General features: G+C 39.6%; 1 protein-coding gene across 2 annotated transcripts; it reads left to right on the forward strand.

Annotated features, from left to right (window-relative positions):
• The first annotated feature begins 204 nt into the window (after nt 1-204).
• Nucleotides 205-21,613, forward strand: kcnj14 (potassium inwardly rectifying channel subfamily J member 14). 2 transcript variants are annotated; one of them, XM_039741903.1, is made up of 4 exons: nt 205-277; nt 10,525-12,334; nt 18,761-19,078; nt 19,212-21,613. In XM_039741903.1, exons 2-4 carry the CDS (start codon nt 11,528-11,530, stop codon nt 19,467-19,469), a joined length of 1,383 nt encoding a protein of 460 aa, XP_039597837.1. In that variant the 5' UTR covers nt 205-277; nt 10,525-11,527; the 3' UTR covers nt 19,470-21,613. The 2 variants fall into 2 exon arrangements, with proteins under 2 accessions (XP_039597837.1, XP_039597836.1); XM_039741902.1 differs by having other exon boundaries at nt 219-257.
• Nucleotides 21,614-23,779: the final 2,166 nt, after the last annotated feature.

A 23,779-nucleotide genomic window follows, 5' to 3' on the forward strand; every position in this document is an offset into this window, starting at 1 on the left:
GAGAAACGCTGATTTAGGGTGTTATAGTATTTGGAAGAATCAAACTGTTTGACCTATTGACCTGAAATTAGATTTTTATTCCTCTTTTTATTATTTTATTTTATTGTAGAATCAACTCTCAGCAGCAGCCAGCAGGGCCAACGAAAGAAGAGAAGAAGAGGGCGGCTAGGGTGGAGAATGGAAGAGCTGCTCAGGAAGCAGCAAGGGCATCTACCTCTGAGCAAATGAATGCCAAACATACAGAGAAAGAGAAAACTGTAAGTTTAGCGTATCCACAGTAAGTTATCGTGCAGTACGCCGTTACTGGTTTCTGATATTTTAAAATGTCTTATTGAAAAACATTGGCGAATATGAGAACTTAACTTTCTTAAAACAGAGGACATTCTGTGCAACCTCAATCAGGAGTAGTTCACTGTCTCAAATGCACCTTGAGGCAGGTCACTTCAACTTGTGTATTTTCCTCTTTCACTCCTCTGACAGCCACTCCTGATGGCCAAACAGATCTCTGGTACAAGTTAGTCAAATGTCAGGAGAGGTGTCTGCACACGCATTCGGCTTCTTCCTCAGTCCACTCTTCCTGCTACTTAAGGTAGGTTAGCTATAAGAGTAACAACAAACAAAAAAGCACATATCTAGAAATTAATATAAAAGGAAGGGCATTATGTAAGTGTCGCACTGTCAGCATTGAATGAAATAATATGTTACACTAACACAAATTCACAGCTGCATTATCTGCAGACTATAATATGTGACAGATTAAGGGTATGCTCGCACCCTTGCACCCTCAGACACCACGTCAGACACCAGGTAAAAGTCCAATAATGATATTTATTATAACAATAATGTGCACAAAGCACCCTCCACTCCCAAATACTCCAATAACAATAAATAATAACAAATCCTCCAATCTCCCAGACGCTTAGCCACCCTGCCTCCCAACTCAGCTCGTCTGTCTGGGATCTCCCAGAGTCCTTTATACTCCTTGACCCGGAAGTGTTTGTCCCTCAGTCCATGTGACTTTCTATCACTTCCGGGTCAGGTAAAAAAAACTTCTCTTTTCTTCATCCCGGAAGCACGTCATTTCTTCTGTCCATGTGAGTGGGACGTACTTCCAGAGTGTAGGGAAAATAGTCCCTGGACCTCCTGGCGGCCCCCATGGTATCCAGCAGGGCTGTGCATTTAAAGACCACTGTCCATAATTCCCTGCTGGCATTTGGGGCACCTCTACACTGCAAGGAGGGCTCCATCTGGCGGCCTGGAGGTATTGGCCGGGGTACATGGCCGGCCATATCTTACAAACAATTCAATATTTTCTGACACTGTACTTTCTCTGTATGTCTCCAGACCTGCTCCCTGCCCTGGTCTGAGCAGCCAACAATCTTAGCTTGAACTTCAACAAAGATTTGATCATTCTATTGAGCAAAGCTTATAAAAAGTTGTGGCTAAGCGATTTGAAGTACTGTACAACTCGTCTCAGACCTCCTACAACCAGCAATTAACAATAGGACATCAATCAATGGCATTTGTACATCTACTGAGCCACAAGAATCCTATTTGGCTTACATTATTAGCTACAGTACATGATATTGTAAACTACTGCTAAAAAGCACATATGTAATGTAGTCTACAAATGCACGATCATTGATGCAAAAATAATTAATAAATGAAAATGTGATAATTCACTCTTGGATGAAGTAAATACAAGCATCTTGAAAGCTCCAACTTTCACATAAGTTAACGTAGTCCATGAGCGCACCTGAATGTTTTACCATACATACATTTTCCAGTTTACTTGGTTTTGTTTTGGCTTCGTATTGCTAATAACTGACCTCAGCCCATTATTTGACAACATTTCAGCCTTCAATTTCATTCTTTCTGAGCTCCTTGCCGTTTTCAGTCTCTTTCCACCTTGTAGACATTTTCTCTTCTTAGGCACTTGACTACAGTATCCCCCTTCATTTACAAACACCTTGCTTGGAAAGTGAATCTTAACAAGAAGTGGCAAAAGATGCACTCAAACAGTTCCGACAATATCATGGCAAAAAACAAAATCTATATACAGGCAACAAAGTAAAAAATATATATATATTTAAACATCGGCCTATTTGCTAGATAAAACTCAATGTCCAAAATCAGACCATGAGCCAAGAATACCAAATCACTAGACCAAGAGGAGGAATAGGAAGTAGCTGCAGCAAATAGAAAAATACAAATGCTTGAGCTAAGCCACTAAGCCAGACTGCCTTTTTACTGCCCCCTGATCATGTGAATGCTGCCCAATAAACGTTGGCAAACAACACATCCAGAAAGGTGGGGTCTGCAGAAAAAAAGCAGGTAAATAGAGAGGCCCAAGATGGAGTTTCAGTTGCTTAATCACAGTGTGGATACTCGGTTAGCTGCTTTATTGTTGTACTCTGAGTTAGACCCTGTCCACTGTAGTACAGGGTGGTCCAGATCTAATTATGCAGATCCAGATCGTCTGGATGACTTTGATTTATGTGGGGACGATTCCAGTTCTGCGCGAAGACGATTCTTCATGTCGTCAGTTCGCACACTTCTCGATGGTCTGGGATTTTTCGGGTAATTTTCTATGTAATAAACTTAATAAGTTATAGTGTAATGAAAATTGCATAATTAGATCTGGACCACCCTACACATTTTCATTTAATAGTGTTTATATTTTTACCATTTTTTGTCCACATTACCTGGCGTTTTCGACTAATGAAAACAAATACTTCTGAAAATTCTGTCCCGAGATGAAGACTTTTGAAATCATCTGCAAGGCATTTTAATGTGGATATGTGAAGAACACAAAAAATTCTGAAAACACAGACTCCATTACACTCTGGTTAGTTTGTGCTTACTTTCCTGATTGGATCCTGCTCATTACAACATCTCATTCCATGACTGGTCATATTTCAGGAAAGGAAAGCATATTCCAGAATGGTGGGTACAGAAGAGTTGCTTTCTATGGAGCTTGTGTTGCTTACCTGTATGCATCTAAATCATGCTTTGTGTGATTTTTAGAAATCGTGATCAAGCGACTACTCACACTGCATGATTGATTTGGCAGTTTTATATGTTCGGTCCGATTGACAGGCCACAACATGGGTGCTCAGACTATACATGTGTGATGTATACTCAATGCAGTCGCTGCACGATTCATTTTGGGAAATTTGATGCCAACATCAGAGAATCGTCTCATGAGACTGCTCACACTACAAGATAGCCAACTGAAACTTCTGACAGAACAGAAATTCATCTGGTCATGTGACAGCCCAATCGTGACAGGCAATCGGGCATTCCAACCACTCTTATACTGCACATGAAACAACAGCCGACCAAGCTGAAATTAACCCTGACCCAGAGAATCAGTAGGTGACTACAAATTGGGCTTAAAATTGTGGCACGATCACACTGTGTAGGCCTAGTCTAAGACAGCTCTGCTATGTCATAATTACGTTATAAATGGTTTAGGTTGTTTCAGTATGGATGAAAATGTATAGTATGAATAGAGATTGTTTTCATTTAAAAATGCTATTTTTACATGAAAACATAATAATATGGATGTAGAGTTAGTTATGATTTTTTATTTGCCTTATGCTACAAGAAGAAAGTAATTCTTACATGTTTATTTTTTTCCTCTGTAAAGCAAGCAAACACATGACATGTACAGTGGTGTGAAAAACTATTTGCCCCCTTCCTGATTTCTTATTCTTTTGCATGTTTGTCACACAAAATGTTTATGATCATCAAACAAATTTAACCATTAGTCAAATATAACACAAGTAAACACAAAATGCAGTTTTTAAATGATGCTTTTTATTATTTAGGGAGAAAAAAAAAAACCCAAACCTACATCGATCTTGGGTGCTGCAACAGGTCAATGACCCAAAACACACCAGCAAATCCACCTCTGAATGGCTGAAGAAAAACAAAATGAAGACTTTGGAGTGGCCTAGTCAAAGTCCTGACCTGAATCCAATTGAGATGCTATGGCATGACCTTAAAAAGGCGGTTCATGCTAGAAAACCTTCAAATAAAGCTGAATTACAACAATTCTGCAAAGATGAGTGGGCCAAAATTCCTCCAGAGCGCTGTAAAAGACTCATTGCAAGTTATCGCAACGCTTGATTGCAGTTATTGCTGCTAAGGGTGGCCCAACCAGTTATTAGGTTCAGGGGGCAATTACTTTTCACACAGGGCCATGTAGGTTTGGATTTTTTTTTCTCCCTAAATAATAAAAACCATCATTTAAAAAGTGCATTTTGTGTTTACCTGTGTTATATTTGACTAATGGTTAAATGTGTTTGATGATCAGAAACATTTTGTGTGACAAACATGCAAAAGAATAAGAAATCAGGAAGGGGGCAAATAGTTTCTCACACCACTGTAATAGCTTATATTATATATAATATACAATGATTGTTTAAAATATAAATCATATAAGATGTAATTGTTCTAAGGCTATACTTGATGAAGAGCACTATATAAAAATAAACTGAACTGAATATCCTGTATAACACTCGCTCCACCACAATAATTAACTATAGGATAAAATGTATGTTACAGAGCACACTACCTATTTAGAAATATAATATGGTTAAATAACCTACAATGGACTGTCCAGGGTGTCTAGTGCTGCCAGGATAGACTTGGACCCTGCATTGCATTAAATGAGTTTGAGAATGTTGTTATGTTAAAAATAATGATAAAAATATTAAATACTTATGGACAAATATACATAAACATGCACAATAGCGCATGTTATAGAGTGACCAAAAGACAGATATGTACTGTATGTGTATTTCAACCAGCATGGAATAAGTCTATGAAAATAGTTCAGAATAAGAAAGAATCAGGACCTTAGCGTGTTGTGAAACACAAAAGATATTATAAAATAAACCTCTCTGTGCCCAGCATGCACTCCGTTTTTAATAAGCTCTTTTAGAAGCTCTCGGTCATGTTGTTTCATAAAAAGCCCTCATATGGAATTTGTCTCATGGCCTGGTGGTACCAACGAATGACTCTGATAGATTCCAGCCCCAGGTTTGGGTGCACTTTTGATATCATGTAAAAAATTAAATTCCATTCTATTTCTGACTGAGCCAGAACACTTCTGAGAGCTGAAACAAGATTCCTGATGTCTTAAACTTGTAAAGCTCACCTACTGTAACGACGTCTCCACTTCTGGTCAAAAACTTACATCACTCAGAAGACCTTCTGAACATTCACGCAGCTAACAGTACAAATCGTATACTGCTTTTACTCTTATCACATTCATTTTCTGGCATCTTTTGCCAGTGACTCAAAGATACATTCATTTTATAAGTGACGTCTCCTGAATGAACCCTTTATGATTTTTTAAATACTTTGCTATAATTTAGCTTTTGTTATGCAGTGTTTACAACTGCTGCTTCACAGTTCCAGGGTCCTGGGTTCAAAATCCTGCATGTTTTCTGTGTGGTGTCTGCAGCGTTTTCCTGTGCCTGTAAGGAGTTTAACCCTATCAAAGATGTACTGGTTAGGTTAACTAGGGATTCCAAAAATGTGTGGTTGTGTGGCTGGGTGGATGAGTGGGCCCGATGAGTTTATGGGTGCCTTGTCCAGAGCTGATTCCTAACTTGTGTACGGTGTTGATACGATAGATGTTTATCCAGCAACACTGAAGCAGATTTGAGAATGTGGTGTTGTGTTACAATTTATCCTAGGCTTTGGCCATCCTCAACCACAAACTGGATTAACTGGTTTTGAAGGTTGATGAATATATTAATACCATCTGCTTTCCATCCATCCAGTATCCAACCCACTATATCCTAACTACAGGGTCATGGGGGTCTGCTGGAGCCAATCCCAGCCAATACAGGGCGCAAGGCAGGAAACAAACCCCAGGCAGGGTGCCCGCCTACCACAGGGCACACACACACACACACGGCACAATTTAGGATCGCCAATGCCCCTAACCTGCATGTCTTTGGACTGTGGGAGGAAACCCACGCAGACACTGGGAGAACATGCAAACTCCATGCAGGGAGGACCCGGGAAGCCAACCTGGGTCTCCTAACTGCGAGGCAGCAGCGCTACCCACTGTGCCACCGTGATGCACACCGTCTGCTTTAAAATCAGAAATTATATTTTAGATATATACACAGTACACGATTGTTCTACAGTGGCCTTGGAACACAGACTAAAGAAGCTTCATCCACTTCTTAAAATATTCCCTGTTCTGGGGATGGTTTATTGCTGCAGATAACTACAACAGCTAGAAACCTTTGCCTTGTCAACATTTTAGATTTTCTATCAGGTTGTGAATGTAGTAGTACGGCAATGTGTTGCAGTTCTCCCAAACTGATATCTTCTCCACAAAGATATCAGGGTTCACTTCTGTCTTATGGCAACCAGTTTGATGTGGCAAAAAGAAAAAGAGCATCAGCTGCATCTGTTGAGGTGAGGTCAACTGCAGAATCTGATACGTGATTGGAATGATAGCTCCAGCCTCTATGAAGTTATCAGGGTCTGCATCTTTCTTATTACAAACTGATTGAGAAGGAGACATGGCTGAGGAGCATGCAGCAAATTGCAGAAGGCAATTACATGATAGCAAGAGACAGAAAAACAGCTCTGGAATCATCTGCACGTCAAGCACATGTGGCGCAGTGATCTGCTTTTACTTGGGCACTACTGCTGCTCAAACTTTCATCTTGGGAAAATGGAGATCCATGTGTTTTCCTGTTTAACATTTAAAAATGTATTAATAATTGCTTAAGAAATCTGCTTTGTCTCCATGTATACACCAAATGTCTGAACCTGCGATTCCTCTGGTACTGAGCAGGATTGCTATTATGACAACTATCGTCACATTTAGGAGGGATTCTGACTTAGAGGTGTTCAGTCATAATCCCACAGATGGTAGCTTCACACCATTGGCTCCTCAGCGAAGCACATAAGCTAGGGATCTGTGCCAGCAATTGGAAAGTTGCCGGTTTGAATCCTGTGAACACCAGAAGTGACTCTACTCCATTGGGCCCTTGATCAAGGCCCTTAACCCGCAATTGCTTTGTCCTGGGTATGACGTTAACCTGCATCCAGATCTGCAAGCAGGTCCTCTAACTTACAGGGACAACTTGAGGGTTGGTGGCAGGGTTGGCACCCCAGCCACCATAAAAAAAACCTCACATTGCCCCAGTGTGGTCCTGAGTTGTCACTGAGGGGCACTCGGGTCCCAATCCAGGAGGTTTGTCGTGTGGTGCTCCAAACCTCTCTCTCTCTCTTCGTGTATAGTACTGAAGTAAAACAAATTAACTTGAGGTTTTGTCTGGAAATAAACATTTAAAAACATTCAAGGTAAATGGTGTTCAAACATATAAGAGTGATAACTGAAGATTCCATGTAAGAAGACACCCTATTAGAAAACAGGCATACACAGCTTACAAAAAGTATGCCCATCAATAATGCCTTTTTTGTATATATAGGGGTACTATATAGAATCTTAAGGCAATCGTTTTGCTTATGATTTGCCAATAAGAAACACATCAAAGTGAAAATAAAATGTAACATATTGACAGTGATAAACCTAGAGGACTGCACACCTAAACAGGCTCTGGCGCAGCAATTGTTCATGTATAATTTAGCACAGCATTCTCTAACCTGCTTAATCCAACTGAAGGTGGCAGGGACTGTATCCTATGACAGAGTGGCATCATGGCACTTTGGAGAGGGTACCACTTCATCATAAGGTCCACACGTACATTAGGAATCGACAGTCAGCCTTACCTGCATGTCACTGGGACGTGAAGGGGAAACTGGTGTATCTTCAGAAAAAACTCTTGCAAGCACAGGGAGAAGAGGCAAACTCCACATAGAAACTGACAACACATGGGATGTGAACACCCAATTACCTTTTTAAGTCTTGGAATGAATTAAGTTAACACTATGAGACTCTTCAATTCCACCCGGGGGAGTAAATGCTAACATTACTCAAAGTTATTGTCTGCTTTTACCTCCATTTTTATTACTATTTAATTTAATATTGTTTTTTGTATCAGTATACTGCTGCTGGATTATGTGAATTTCCCCTTGGGATTAATAAAGTATCTATCTATCTATCCAGTCTGTTATATATTGTACCTTATCTATCTATCTATCTATCTATCTATCTATCTATCTATCTATCTATCTATCTATCTATCTATCTATCTATCTATCTATCTATCTATCTACCTATTTAAATGGAGTTCACCTGTAGAGCCTCCCATGTATCTCCCATCTCTTACTGGAAAATGCCACTAGTAAAGACGCTAACAAAGACTAAACCTAATGGAAAAAGACACTTCATCATTTACTTTCCACTCTTCCTGGTCAGGACCACAGTAACAATTTAAAAGAAAATCTGGAATAAGGTTAATTGAAAGCATCAACTACATGGCAAACCTGTGATGAATTGTAGATGGTCATTAGTCATGGAAGACAATCAGAGGTATTTAGGAACTCGGAAGGAATTATTCATCTATGGTTAAAATTCCATTTTTACATTTCCATTATAAGTTAATAAACCCACAGGATCAAAGGCTGAACAAGACAGATATGTCAATTCACACTTTCCATGATCTGCACTCATTTTGATGTTTTTCTGGTTGATTGCACTAATTCAGAGATCTGTCCATGCAGCACCAAATTTTTATATCCATGTGGTCTCCATCCTCCTTGATTGAGCATGTGCTACAAATGACAAGACACAAAACGAAAGGTGAAATCTCAAACATGAAAACTACACAGCAACTGTAATCTAAAAGAACAGCAATGCATTTTGTGTATGCGTGTGCAAAACTCACGCCCGCTGAAGGACATGGGATCCCTTTCTACCTATGCAAGTATTCCACATTCCTGCCTGATGCAAACCCAAAAAATAAAAAGAACTGGGAAATATACTCAGCAACATATTTCAACAATAATGTTTTAAAAATCCAAATAACTTTACAGATCTTCATTGTAAAGGGTTTAAACAATGTTTTCCATGCATGTTCAATTAACCATAATCAATTAATTAACATGCACCTGTGGAATGGTCATTAAGACCTTAACAGCTTACAGAAAGTAGGCATTTAAGGTCACAGTTCTAAAAACGCAGGACACTAAAGAGACTTGTCTACCGACTGTGAAAAACACCCAAAGAAAGATGCCCAGGGTCCCTGCTCATCTGCGTGAACGTGCATTAGGCATGAGGACTGCTGATGTGGCTAGGGCAATAAATTGCCATGTCCGCACTGTGAGACGCCTAAGACAGCGCTACAGGGAGACAGGAAGGACAGCTGATCATCCTCGCAGTGGAAGACCACGTGTAACAACACCTGCACAGGATCGGTACATCCGAATATCACACCTGCGTGACAGGTACAAGATGGCCACAACAACTGCCCGAGTCACACCAGGAACACACAATCCCTCCATCAGTGCTCAGACTGTCCGCAATAGGCTGAGAGAGGCTGGACTGAGGGCTTGTAGGCCTGTTGTAAGGCAGGTCCTTACCAGACATCACCAGCAACAACGCCGCCTATGGGCACAAACCCACCTTCGCTGGACCAGACAGGAGTGGCAAAAAGTGCTCTTCACTGATGAGTCACGGTTTTGTCTCACCAGGGGTGATGGACGGATTTGTGTTTATCGTCGAAGGAATTGAGCACGTCTGGGACCTGTTGGATCGCAGGGTGAGGGCTAGGGCCATTCCCCCCAGAAATGTCCAGGATCTTGCAGGTGCCTTGGTGGAAGAGTGGGGTAACATCTCACAGCAAGAACTGACAAATCTGGTCCAGTCCATGAGGAGGAGATGCACTGCAGTACTTCAAGCAGCTGGTGGCCACACCAGATACTGACTGGTACTTTTGATTTTGAGCCTCCCTTCATTCAGGGACACATTGTGAAACATTTTTAGTTTATGTCTTATGGTGTTGACTCTTTTAGTGTTCATACAAATATTTACACATTAAGTTTACTGAAAGTAAAAATAGTTGAAAGTCAGAAGATGTTTCTTTTTTTGCTGAGTATATATCTGATATCAGAAAAATAGTTAGGGTGGGGTGGCATGGTGGCGCAGTGGTGGCACTGCTGCCTTGCAGTTAGGAGAGCTCGGTTCGCTTCCTGGGTCCTCCCTGCGTGGAGTTTGCATGTTCTCCCCGTGTCTGCGTGGGTTTCCTCTCACAGTCCAAAGACATGCAGCTTAGGTGCATTGGCGATCCTGACTTGTCCCTAGTGTGTGCTTGGTGTGTGGGTGTGTGTGCCCTGCGGTGGGCTGGCGCCCTGCCCGGGGTTTGTTTCCTGCCTTGTTGGCTGGGATTGGCTCCAGCAGACCCCCATGACTGTGTGTTAGGATATAGCGGGTTGGATAATGGATGGATGGATAGTTAGGGTGTGAAAATTAACCATTCCCTTACCCCTCAGACAAATTGTATAAGTCCAGTAGTTTTGTCCTTGTTATCGTTACTTTTTCTTGCTGACTCTGACTGTCTTTCTTTTTTTATTTTCTCCTAGGATGAGGTGGCCGTTGGATTATAAAACTCCCTAAAAACAGGAGTGGTGGAGCAGAGCACACTTATCTGAAGCTCACAAAAGCAATGTGAAAGTAAAAAAATGTCACCATCTGATAAGAAGGGTGAAGATGGAGTAATAATGTGATACACTATATGGGAAAAAAGCTCTGCTTTCACTTCAGAATTTGTATCAGTTGAAAATATGTGCGATGCATGCATGATGCATGTTATAAGTAAGAACTAAAAAACACACCCACACACAAATACATATATTAGATATATATAAAGAGACAGAAAAAGAAAGAGAGAAAAATAGTACATAGAATCATAGAACAATCAGCATCTGAACAAAAGGAAATCATTCGCCGAAAACAGCAAAAAGAAAAAACAAAAGGTCTGTCATGTCTCAATTTTGAATGAAATAAAACTTGAACTACAATGCACTTTTACTTCTCGCTGGTTTGTTTTTGAGTTTGGAACAAGATGAAAATTTCATGTATTGCAAGATACTTTGTGAGAATAAAACAAAATATCTTCAGTGTTTTGTTCGTATGGTAAAAAGACATTAGTAATCAAAGGTGTCTCAAAGGTGCCATTGAAACACTTTCTGTGGAAAGAAGACTGAAGAAGAAGCTGATCTGATCTGCCATCTTTCTTTTCTAAACTATCCAGCATCCTCTCTCATGTGCCGCCTTTCACAGATTCAATGTAATGGGAAAGACAGAGCCAGGATACTTTGAGAAAAACCATAGTCCATGTTTCAGTTAGTGGTCCCACTTTTTGAATTTTTTGTGGTCTCTGGAGGTTGGCAGCATACAAATAAACAAAATGGAAAAGAGTCAGGAAGTGGAGACTGGTAACTGAAAAAAGAAATTTTCATGTGACAAGAATAAAGACACAACAGAGGCTATAAAGAAGCCAAGTATAACAAAAATAAAGGTCTTGTGCATAACAGTAAGTGACCCATCCTGACATAATATCACATTTTCGGAAGTCTCCCAGCCATGGGTGCTGCCAGAGTCAAAAGACGTTTCAGTGCAGTAGTGGACACTCCGCTTGATGAAGAGGAGGTAATGAAGCTGGCACAGAGTGCAGCAGAAGCTGGGGGAGGGACTAGCACACCAAGCAGCCCGCCTCCTCGCAATGGGAAAGCCATTTCACAAGAAAATGGGGGGCTACACAGCACAAGCAGTAGCCAGAGCAGTTCAGGCGGGGAACAGAAGCGCCATCGCCGGAGGAACCGCTTCGTGGGCAAGGATGGGCGCTGCAACGTCACCTTTGTCAACATGAGTGAACGGAGCCAGCGTTACCTGACCGATCTGTTCACAACCTGTGTGGACATTCGTTGGCGGTGGATGTTTGTGGTCTTCTCATTGTCCTTCTTGCTCTCCTGGCTTTTATTTGGATTTACATTCTGGCTTATAGCATCTACACATGGTGATCTTGCTCCCCCTGCCATTGGAGCACCTGAACCATGCTTTCTCCAGGTCAACAGCTTTATGGCGGCCTTTCTTTTCTCTCTGGAGACTCAGACGTCTATAGGTTATGGATTTCGAAGTGTGACAGAAGCCTGCCCCTTGGCAGTGCTTGCTGTTGTTCTACAGTGCATTGTTGGTTGCATCATTGATGCCTTCATCATTGGAGCAGTTATGGCAAAAATTGCCAAGCCAAAGAAACGGAATGAGACACTGGTATTCTCAGAGAATGCAGTAGTGGCACTTCGGGATGGAAAACTGTGCATGATGTGGCGTGTTGGCAACCTACGCAAGAGCCACTTGGTGGAGGCCCATGTCCGAGCCCAGCTGCTCAAGGTAACATGTCTCCCTCTCTTTCTCTTTCTCCTTGTTTCAGTCTGTCTGTCCATTATCAGTAGATGTGCCTCAGAGGAGACCTACTCAGCTCAGTTAGAAACCTCCCTACCAAGAGAGTTTCCATTGACAGTTGTGATAAAACACAGTTTCCCTTTTAAAGTAATGGAAAATTGATCCAAAGTATCCTACCATCTATTTAAGTAATAATAGCTATACTTTTATTCTTTGGCTTGTACCGTGACCTAGAAAGACACAACATTAGGTAAGCTTCTAAGGCAGAATTAATCCACCCAGAGATTGTGGGCGCCTACGTGTGTCTGAGCGAAATGGAAGATTTCTTATGGACATCTGCTCAAATCACACTCAACAAAGATCATCTTTAATCAGTCACTCCTCTGTGCTTTGAAAGGCTTTACACTTATTGGGGATTAATTTGTGTTCAGCTTTATAAGGAGATGCAGATAAAAAACACCAAACTGAAAAATGAAAATAAACAGGGAGCAGAGATTCATCAGAAAAGAATCAGCTCTAAATTCACAGGAAAGTGACAATGACATGTGAAAATGATGGCTTTAAATCAATACACAGCAATGGGATTTCATCCATGTGAAAGAAAAATACAGTAATTCAAATCATGTTCTGCTGCACAGACTGCTAGTACTGTAATAAGACAATTATAAATAGTTTATATGCTAAAATATTTGGCTCTAGAAAAGAACACTTTAGAGCGCAGACTTGAAGGACAACCTATAGAGCATCTATTGATTACTTACTAATATAAAATACAAAGTGTTTGCAAATTTTTTGTTTCACAGCAGTAGGTGACTATAGGGTACACAATGGACAGCCTGTCCTGTATGTTGTTGGTTCTTTGTAAGCTTTATTAGGATCAAACAAAGCCTTTGTTAATGTCTTATCTCTATGTATAATCTTCACTTGGATCTTGATCTTTGTTTGTCCGTGAATGAATTAGAAGAAGAAGCACTAGATGGCAGTAGAGAGACAGCTAAAACAATAGGCATTGCATTAAGAATCTCCTCCAGGCTTATACTACTGAAGACTGTAGTACGCCAGTCACACCTCAAAACACAGACATTTAAACTAAACAAATTGTTGTGCTTTAAATTAACTAAAGAGATCTTCATTTAGATCTTGATCTTTGTTTGTCCGCAAATTCCACGCCTGCGTAGACCACCTTCCAGTTTAGTACATTATTGTTACTCACAGATGTCAACAATGTGCCAGAATAACGAAAGGGGTGGTGGACAGTGTTACGCTGGTTAGCTCCTGAGGCCTGGTTATAGAATGAGATTGCCGAAGATAAAAGGTACGTGCCCACATAACATATAAATGAAAGCACGTTCCGGAAATTATTATTGTTACGTTGTAGCTGGCGAGTGCTGTGCATCTCACAGTTGTACCATGGCTTGCTCACATGTCAGTGAAGTGATCCCTATTTATGCTTTAAAGAGCCTGGATACCTATGTGTCCCCCTTTTATAACCATTGTTCCGTGTATATTGCCAATACTGTATATACAAAGCAACCTGCGAGATTGGAGAAAGGTTGAGAAGAGATCGTGAGAAGAAACGACAGCGTCGTGAAAATGAGATGGACTGTGAACGGACAGAAGCAGAAATGCTCCTACACCACCACATAATTACGATTCAAACAGTGATTCTGAGTAGGCCGTTCCTATCGAACCAATATCCAAGGGTTTTCTTTTGCAATTTTGTTTCCCTCATAAAAAATCATAATGCTGTGCGACGAAGGGCCCAGTTCACGACTGGCAGCCGCGTTTAAACAGAGAGCCCTTCACAGACAACTTTAACACACGCAACATAGTTGGGCGCACATGGCTAGTTATGTATAATTATTATTATGTATTATGTACTTTGTATAATGTATTCCCTACTCAACAACAAAACATATCCTTATTTGAATAAACATTTCAAATATCTTAAAAATAGCCTTCCAAAATTTGGGGAGTCCTTTAAAAGTTGGGAAATGCTGCTGAGTTATAAATTACAGCTACAATACTACATGTTGTTCTAATGTTGATTTTCACAAAAAATAAAATCAAGATGAATTACCATTTTCTTCAACAGATTACTTATATAATGCCCAAACCCTGAGGTTGTTGGTTCAAATCCAATTACTGACACTGTGAGACCCTGAGCAAGTCACTTGACCTGCCTGCGCTCCAATTGGAAAACCAAAAGAAATGTAACCAACTGTATCATAAATGTTGTAAGTCGCCTTGGATAAAGGTATCAGCCAGAAGAGTAAGTGTAATTAAATGTAAATGTTAACTTGCTGCATGCCTGAGTATTCAAGACTGGGTTCTAGCTTCCGTTAATATGTTTAAATAAGAATACAATTTCCATCCCACTGGCATATGCCTGTAGAACCTTGAAGGTGCTGTCGCATTTTTGGGATCAAATTCCAGTCTGCTTAGGAATCACTGAAAAATAAACACTAAAGAGCATCCTATTTCAAAGATCAAGTGAGCAAATGTAGTACAATCTGTACAAAATCACATCAAAGCACTGTTGGCTCAATAATCAAGCAAAAGAAAGTCATTCTAACACTGGGACGCCATGCTGACAGTCTTGTAAGAGTCAACCGTCACCATTACAGAGCTTAGTGGCTGAGTGTGAAGTAAAGAGTCATCAGTAAATGAGAATAAGAGGTTTGGCTCGAAGGATAACACAAAAGTGACCATCCATTCATCTTCATGTCCACTAAATCAAGTTCAGTGTCACATATGCCTTAGCCTGTCTCAGCAGCATTAGGCACAAGGTAAGAATCAGTCCTGAATGGACTACTAGTATAAAAGGATATGCAACTCATAAAGAATGATCTTAAGTTCATCATAAAATGCAAGAGTGGACCAGTTACGACACAAATCCTGGTGATAAATAAATAAAACTTTGTATTATAAAAGAAAATCTTCAGACAATACTATTGCCAAGAGAATTTTTCAATTCCCACAAGACAAGACTTTTGCCAAGAGATTTTGTCAAGTCCCACGCCCACAGTCCTTCCACCTCTCATTCATGTGAATGCTTTTGACAGACACAGTTCCTGCGCTATCAGCTCTTATAAATTTTTACTTTTTCCTCACTTTACGTTTCCAATAAAAGAAGACTTATTATGTCCAAATCTTATTGAAGAATTTCATCCTGAAGGGTTATCAACAGAAGAAATGAGTACATAGGCAATCCTATCACAGAGAAACAATGAAGTCAAACGAATTAACGAGAAAATTGTTGCTCGGTTACACGGCAAATTGGTTAAATACTTATCAATAGGCTTTGCTGAAACAGTTGGTGGTGATTGTGCGGAAGATGAAAACATCAACTTACAATATCCCATAGAATATCTACAACCGTTAACACCATCCGGTCTTCCACTTTACCCTAATTACTGTTGAAAGAAGGATGTATCGTAATGTTATTGCGTAATTTATGTCTGAGTGATGGGCTATGCAATAGGACAAGATCAGTTGTATTCAAAATTGGTCAAACAATTCCGACATGTAAAATTTTAACTGGCAACAAGACAATGTAGTATATCTTCACACCAAAGGAGATTTTGATATGTCATTCGTATTAAAACATTTGCAGTTTCCCATTAGAATAGCTTTTGCTATGATAATTAACAAATCACAAGGTCAAACATTCGAAAAAGTCAGTTTATTTATTAGAGAGAAAGAAAAGGTATTCACTCACGGGCAGTTATATGTTGCGTTGTCACGATGTAAGTCCAAACACGAAATCAAAATGCGATATTGATGGAAAGTTCATTCAAAAATAGTATTTGCTGAAAATTTACAGTAAAGGTGTACATTTAAAAAGTATATGTGTGTTAATTTCAAAGCCAAACGTATAACGCAACGAATACCTCTAACGCAACATGAAACATCATTTTCTTTGAATTTATTACATTTTACTATTTTTACTATGTTTAATTTCTCGCTGTAATGTAAAATAGTTAGTTCTGTTATGCATATGTAACAATTCCCGTGAAAATAACAAGTAGTTAAAATTGTACATCTGCTTCCCCACACGTGACTAGCGCGTAGTACTAAGGGTTGGTGAGCGAAGTGAGCAGGGGGCAGAGCCCTCTAGTAAATAAATAAATAAATGTTCTGGAGTAGGCCAGTCAAATATCTAACCTGAATCACAATACATTTACGTGTATTGTCCAATAAACTCAAATGGGCAGAAGCAGATCTGAAAAGACAAATGGACAAATGTCACTCCAACCTAGTGAGTGAAGCTGGTAGACACCAACACTACAAGACCTAAAGCCATGAATCAACCAAATATAAATTAACGAGGGGGATTGAAAACTTTTTTTCTGACTTTAAGATCTCTCTTGACAATTAACTAATTTATTATTTAATATTTATTAGTATGCAAGTTTGAAATAAGAACACAGATCGGAAGCAGATTAGCTTGTACATTGTAGACAAGCAATATCTCAACACATTAAAAGGGCGTGAATAAAGCACTGGATAGAAGATTTTTTAAAAAATGAATGAATTAATTCTAGAGAGAACCTCACTCAATTTATATTTTATTCCATGTCTTTTAATTACTGTTTTTGACCCAGTGAACAAAATACACTGGCAGCTACAACAACAACATTTATTGTATAGCACATTTTCATACAAATGATGTAGCTCAAAGTGATTTTCAAGATGAAAGAAAAATATGTAAAAAATATATAAAAATTAGGCAATAATAATTAACAAAGAATAAAATAAGGCTGTGGTGAGGTGGCGCCGTTGCTTGGGTGTTTGTTTCCTGCCTTGCTCCCTGTGTTGGCTGGGATTGGCTCCAGCAGACCCCCGTGATCCTGTAGTTAGGATATAGCGGGTTGGAAAATGGATGGATGGATGGATAAAATAAGGTCTGATGGCCTGGGAGGACAGAAAAACCAAAAACAAAAAATCTCTGGAGGCTAGAGAAAAAAAAAAATCTGCAGGGGTTCCGAGGCCATGAGACCACCCAGCCCCCACTGGGCATTCTCAATCATTCGACATTCTACACCAATTGAATTACTGTATAACTGAAGTAATTGAAACAATTAGCTATATGTATTATCGTAGTATTTACCTCTACTTACCCTTTACCTGTTTTCTCAAGGGTAAATGTTCTCGTCAAGTTCATTATTGGGTTGGTCTACTGTTGCGCTTTAAGATGAACACACACACATAGATAAACACACGCACACAGACCCTAACCACAACAGTGCCCTATGAATGACACACACATGCTGATTAACCCTTAGCACTTTAAACCACACAAGTGCTATAGGAATAATAGCCTGTCATTCAGCACTTTAAGAGACTTACTTATTTTCGGCATGAACAACATACGATGTTTTAGTGATATCTCAGACCTAAATATTACTTTTGGTCTACAAGAATACATTTAAAAATACAAAGACTCAGCACTCTTGACTATAGGCCATTTATCAGTCAAGAAGACCTTCTTTATCGTACTGTCCGTAACTATTGAGTGGCGCCCTCACTCTCAGCCTTATAAACCCCGCAGCACAGAAATAATGGCAAAAATCTGGCTGTCACCAGGTGCTCAAAGAAATCTAACTTATTACTTCAATCACTCTAGACATTAAGACAAAGCATAAGCATAGAAAGTTAAAAGCAGCATGGTATTTATTACAAGAATAATAATAATACCACTGGAACAAAGAATAATAGAAAAATAGGTACTGATAGGAAAGTATGAATATATATAGTCTTTAGAAAAAGCTCTTCTTCTCCTTCTTCTCTATGCTTCTTCTGTTGCTTTCAAAATAAGGCATATTTATTATAAAGTTTCATGCCGTGGTTTCACAACATATGAATGTTTCATGCACCTGATTGGCTGGCTGTCAATATGATGGATGAATTTTGCTCCCCAGATAATAAAGTTCTTTGATATTGCCTCAGTTTTTCTTTTCCCAGGCCGTAAACCCAATTGATGTCCCAGATGTAAAGTAATCAATAGCCTGAGGTATCAGCTAAGGCTTCCTTTCCCAGGCTGTAAACCAAATTAGCACTAAGCTATGAACAACTGTTATAAAAGTGAGGTATAAGGAAAAGGATATGTCTTTTTTATTGCAATGCCTCCTACATCAGAATTCATCTTGTTAGGATTGAGCAAAATATAATACAGAATAAGATGTAGATTTTATACACCATAACACTATATAATTATGCATAGTATGTAATGACACTAACAACTGCATTCCACTAATTACACAATAAATATATTTCTATAAGCTATTTTATTTAGTGTGGAATAATTACTACTTACTGTAAGTCTGCCATCTTAATTAGACATATACTTAAATGTTACAATGTGTTCAACCTTTAAAAAGAACCATGACATCTTTCTCTTCTCAATCTCAGCCACGAGTGACCCCAGAAGGAGAATATTTACCTCTGGACCATGTGGATATCAATGTGGGTTTTGATAACGGTACAGACCGTATATTCCTGGTGTCTCCTGTGACCATTGTCCACGAAATCAATGAGGACAGCCCCTTATACGAGATGAGCCGGCGGGAGTTGGAGCAAGAGTCCAATTTTGAAATCGTCGTCATTCTTGAGGGGATGGTGGAAGCCACAGCTATGACCACGCAGTGCAGGAGCTCGTATCTCAGTCATGAGATCCTCTGGGGACACCGATTTGAGCCTGTTTTGTTTGAAAAGAAAAACTATTATCAGGTGATCACATTTTTTTATTTATGTTTTACATATACTTGCTATATCAGAAAAGGCTGTTTTAAAAGAGGTTTTCATGTATTCTAGCATAACAGTCAGTTGAAGTCACTAATCACAGAGGCTGCTCTTTTTCTAGGTGGATTATTCCTACTTTCATCGCACATATGAGATTCCCAGCACACCTAGCTGCAGCGCCAAGGACCTGGCTGAACAGAAGTACATCCTGACAGCACGTACCTCTTTTTGCTATGAAAATGAGGTTGCCTTGATGAGTCACAGTGATCTTGACCTGCCAAGTGTGGCCCAAAATGCTGTAATGGGGAAACACCACAGTGAAGCTTCAACAGCTGAGGCTTCACCAGAACTCGATCCCCGAGCCATCAAGAGCCGTTGAACAGAGGCAACCTGATTCTGAACCTGTGCGCTGCCAGTGTCTCGCTGGGTTGTCTCTATTGGCAATTCAGAGAAGCTGTTGCTTTCATTGATCACATTTTCTAACCAGCTGTTTGCAGTGGTCTCAGACAGTGGTCTCATTCACTTCTAAAGTAATAGCAGTGATCCTGTTTGTTTCTTTTTACTGAACATAGAACTCCTGACTTTCTGTTGCTATTGCATATGCTGTAAAAATGTGTAAACTGAACAATTTTAGAATCTGCAATAACTTGTTAGCCACAACACGTCCCATTTTACTAAAACATAGTTCATAAACTTGCTTATCAAGAAATGCGCTTGCCAAATTTTAAGGCAAACACTTTGAAACTATAGCATAAAAATATTATCATCATCATCAAATTCTGCCAGGTCAAAGATCATATATAGTATTTAAAAAGTAGAAGCTTCGATGTTTCCAATTAATAAGTCACTGTATTCTGGTCTTGCATGTGTAAGACACTATAAAATAGTTACTTATACTTGTGTGAAGGATGCTTGTTGGCTCTAGAAAAGCTGAGGCCTTAGGCAAGCAATGCATTGAGCACCTCCTTAATTAATTCCAGTGAAATCTCCAGAGCAGCGTAAGAAGTCAGCCATTCTACAGTCGCCGCAGTGAGACTGCCAGACAGAAATCCTACCAGACCTTCAGACTGCATTGTCACTAGATTCAAAGCATGCAGATCATTTTTGGTTTTTAGTCTTTTGAGAAATTGGGAATTCTGTGGTCTTCTTTGGAGAGATCAGAGCTAAAAAGGGCCATTAATTAAATGGGGCATTTTATATTTATGCAACGTTTAGTTTTTACATTTTCAGTGATGGGTTTAGTTGACATCATCTAAACAAATACTACATCTCATTAACAACTGTCACATCTTTTCTAATGGGCAAGCAAATGGGATGTCAAAAGTCTATCTACGGCAAGAGTACCTTTTGCTAGTGGCTGCTAAGACATGAGCGATATAAATGGTATACTTTTGGAACTATAGATTAAATGTTCTCCTAGGGTTACAAAAACATGGTATTTTTACAATTTGGGACCGTTAACCTCCAGCCCCATGGAGGAACTTGTTTTACTTTGAGGCCTCTTTATTTTAACTTGCAGACAGAACATTGGCACAAGTGTGGGACTTCAGCTACATTGATGGCCTTGGTCATTAAAGAGGATTGTGAGATTGATGGGATTGTCGCAGTTCTGCAGATGTCGTGAGACTATGGTGGTACAGTGGTAGGTATGTTCATGGATTTAAACACCCCTATCCTCCCCTATTGCCCCAAATTCTGAGTGATGATTGAAAGCACCTGAAGCCAAAATGAGGCTCTTACACAAGGTTGCTGGGTCCTCTGTCCATGACAAAGTAATGAGACTAGCAATATGAGAGGACCTTGGAGTAGATACCTCTGGATCAAGTTGAGCTGGTTTGTGCAGATACCCAAGACATACTCTGCAAAAACCACTGGTAGAAGACCTACAAAAACACAAAGGACACAATTGAGGGATCATATCTCTCAAATGGTCTGAGTCTGACTTGAAATTCCCAAAGAGGACCTGAGAATAGATTGTAGATTGGTCTGTCTTGCCACCATGACTCTCACTAGGAAAAATGTGAATGAATGCTGGTGGAGCTCCATCGCACATATGAGATTCCCAGCACACCTAGCTGCAACGCCAAGGACCTGGCTGAACAGAAGTATATCCTCACGGCATGCGCCCCATTTTGCTATGAAAATGAGGTTGTCTGGGAATTTCACCAGCTAAGGTGTAATTTAGGTGGTTGTTAAGCAAACTCTGCCTGGACTATTTTAAAACCCTAAACCAGCACTGATTGTCCAATTATTTTAAAATGTCATATTTTCTAGAATTAAGTGTTTCTGCTGAATTTGAACAGATGCCAAATGTGCAGGTCATGGGATCCATTACATATAAAATGTAGGCAATCTAAATAATGATTTTGTAGAATTGCTAATGAACATAATCCAAAAATGCATTCACTTCTGTTTAATATATACACTATAAATCATTTAGCCCCTCAATTAATCTACATATACTGTATATTTAGTTCATTTTCAGTCGAGGTCACTGATGATAACACATCACTTAAAAGACATCTCAGGAAGTAAGCAATGATGAACGCACCATTTTTCTTTATGTCTTATATCTCCACAGATCTAGCAGAATACACATACAGACTGTTTTTTATCAGAACTCAGTGTGTCCTCAAATTACCATCAAAAATAAAGGAAACTGCTACATAGAGAAAGTTACTAATTTACCTTTTACTCTGGTTAAGTATGTAAAAGAAAAAAGTTTTGCTGGTGTCATTACATTTTGGAAAATATAAGAAGTGATTACACAATAAAATATAAAGTGTGACATTTAATAGAGAACACTGTAAAGGGTGTCTAAATAAACGTAATGATTTATCAGATAGCTCATTTGGGTGCTATCTTTATTTACAATCAGTGAAACTCAGTTGCACAAAGCATTTCAGGAAGGGTAAGTGGAAGAAGAAGAAGAAGAAGAAGCACATCTTAAATTCAAAAGTACCCACTGAATAATCAGGCCTACCAAACAATAATTTGAATCCCCAATTTGACTTTCACTGGGGCATGGGCTTAAATTTTTAAAAATTAAGTCGTGGTGGATCTATACTCTGAATGGCTCATTCTTTCTTATCCCATTCAAGCTCAGTTGGATTGATGATTGAAAGAGGTCTGCGCTAATACTGTAATTCACTGTCATGTCCTTGAATCACTCTAGGACTTTCCTAGCGATGTGGCATGGCACATTATCCTGATGAAATAGTCCATTGTAGAAGGGTACCCAGTTATCATGATGTGATGCACTTGATTGCCAGTGATATTCAGATGGCCTGTGGTGCTCATCCTTTGGTCGGCTCATGTCAAGGTTTTGGGTGTGTGCTATCAACCATATTTGTCAACACTACACCAACCACTTACCAGCCTGCTCTGTTCACACCAATCAGGATGTCTCCAGCTCAGCAGGGTGTTTGGATCATACTGAAGTCTTCCCTTAGCCAAGTGCGACCACACCCTCTTATTTTTCTCTAACAGGAGTAGACCTCTACTGAGACATAGGTTGCCATACCCTATTAGTGACAAAACACAAGTTGTGAATTCTGATATGCCTCTTTCAGTGTCATTGATGTAACTCATCTGTTTCCTCTGTAACTCATCTCTTAGCCTGCGCAAGTCTGGTCAGTTCCTTTAATAAACCATTCTTTAAAAAATCCACATTGCTTGGATGCTTTTTGGATAGTGTACCATTCTCAGTATATCAATGACACTGCTGCACAGGGCTGCTGTTCCTAAAATATCCATGCTAGCACCTCCATAAAATGTTGTAAAAAGCTTAGAACTTATTCTCCATCAAAAGTGCATACATTCCCAAAATCCACCTGTTTTACACATTACAGTCTTTATTTATGCTTTCACAAACTGAGGGTCTGGAGGTCAGGAGCATGCACTGATACAGCACAATACAATACAATACAATACAATACAATACAATACAATACAATACAATACAATTTATTTTTGTATAGCCCAAAATCACACAAGAAGTGCTGCAATGGGCTTTAACAGGCCCTGCTTCTTGACAGCCCCCCAACCTTGACACTCTAAAAAGACAATAAAAACTCCCAAAAAAACCCTTGTAGGGAAAAAATGGAAGAAACCTTGGGAAAGGCAGTTCAAAGAGAGACCCCTTTCCAGGTAGGTTGGGTCGTGCAATGGGTGTCAAAAAGAAGGGGGTCAATACAATACAATACAATACACAGAACAGAACACATCCTCAGTACAGCATAAAAATGTTAGAATTACGGAGCAGAATTTAACATCAGATGATATCACATAATATGATTTGGATTTGTTTAGAGTCCTGGAGACCTCATCCATCAAGCTACCTCTCCCAACTGGCCATTCAACAGCTGAAACAGCGCTGGGCCAGCCAATCCAATGAATGGGCGCCTCTACCCCATGATTTCTGCGATCCTCCATCAGGGATTACTTTACCTTAAGCAGGCAAAACAACTTGACAGGTGGGCCGTGGCACCAAATGCCACATTTGAGTACCGAGAAGAGAAACAGAATAGGTAAGGGTTAGTATCCAATTATAACTATCATGATATTTATGTTTTAGTGCTAATGACTAACAATAGAGATGCAGTCTGTACAGTTAATCAGCAGCTCTAGTCAGGATATGCTAAACTGAAGTAGTGAGTCTTCAGCCGGGATTTAAAAGCTGAGACCGAA

This window comes from Polypterus senegalus, chromosome 18, assembly GCF_016835505.1.
Source record: "Polypterus senegalus isolate Bchr_013 chromosome 18, ASM1683550v1, whole genome shotgun sequence".
NCBI classification, from domain to species: Eukaryota; Metazoa; Chordata; class Cladistia; order Polypteriformes; family Polypteridae; genus Polypterus; species Polypterus senegalus.

Coding starts and splice junctions, on each gene's coding strand:
- kcnj14 (XM_039741903.1), top strand. CDS start 11,528: ATGGGTGCTGCCAGAGTCAAAAGACGTTTCAGTGCAGTAGTGGACACT. Junction 12,335..18,760: donor TCCGAGCCCAGCTGCTCAAG/GTAACATGTCTC, acceptor TCTCAATCTCAG/CCACGAGTGACCCCAGAAGG. Junction 19,079..19,211: donor AAAAGAAAAACTATTATCAG/GTGATCACATTT, acceptor CTCTTTTTCTAG/GTGGATTATTCCTACTTTCA.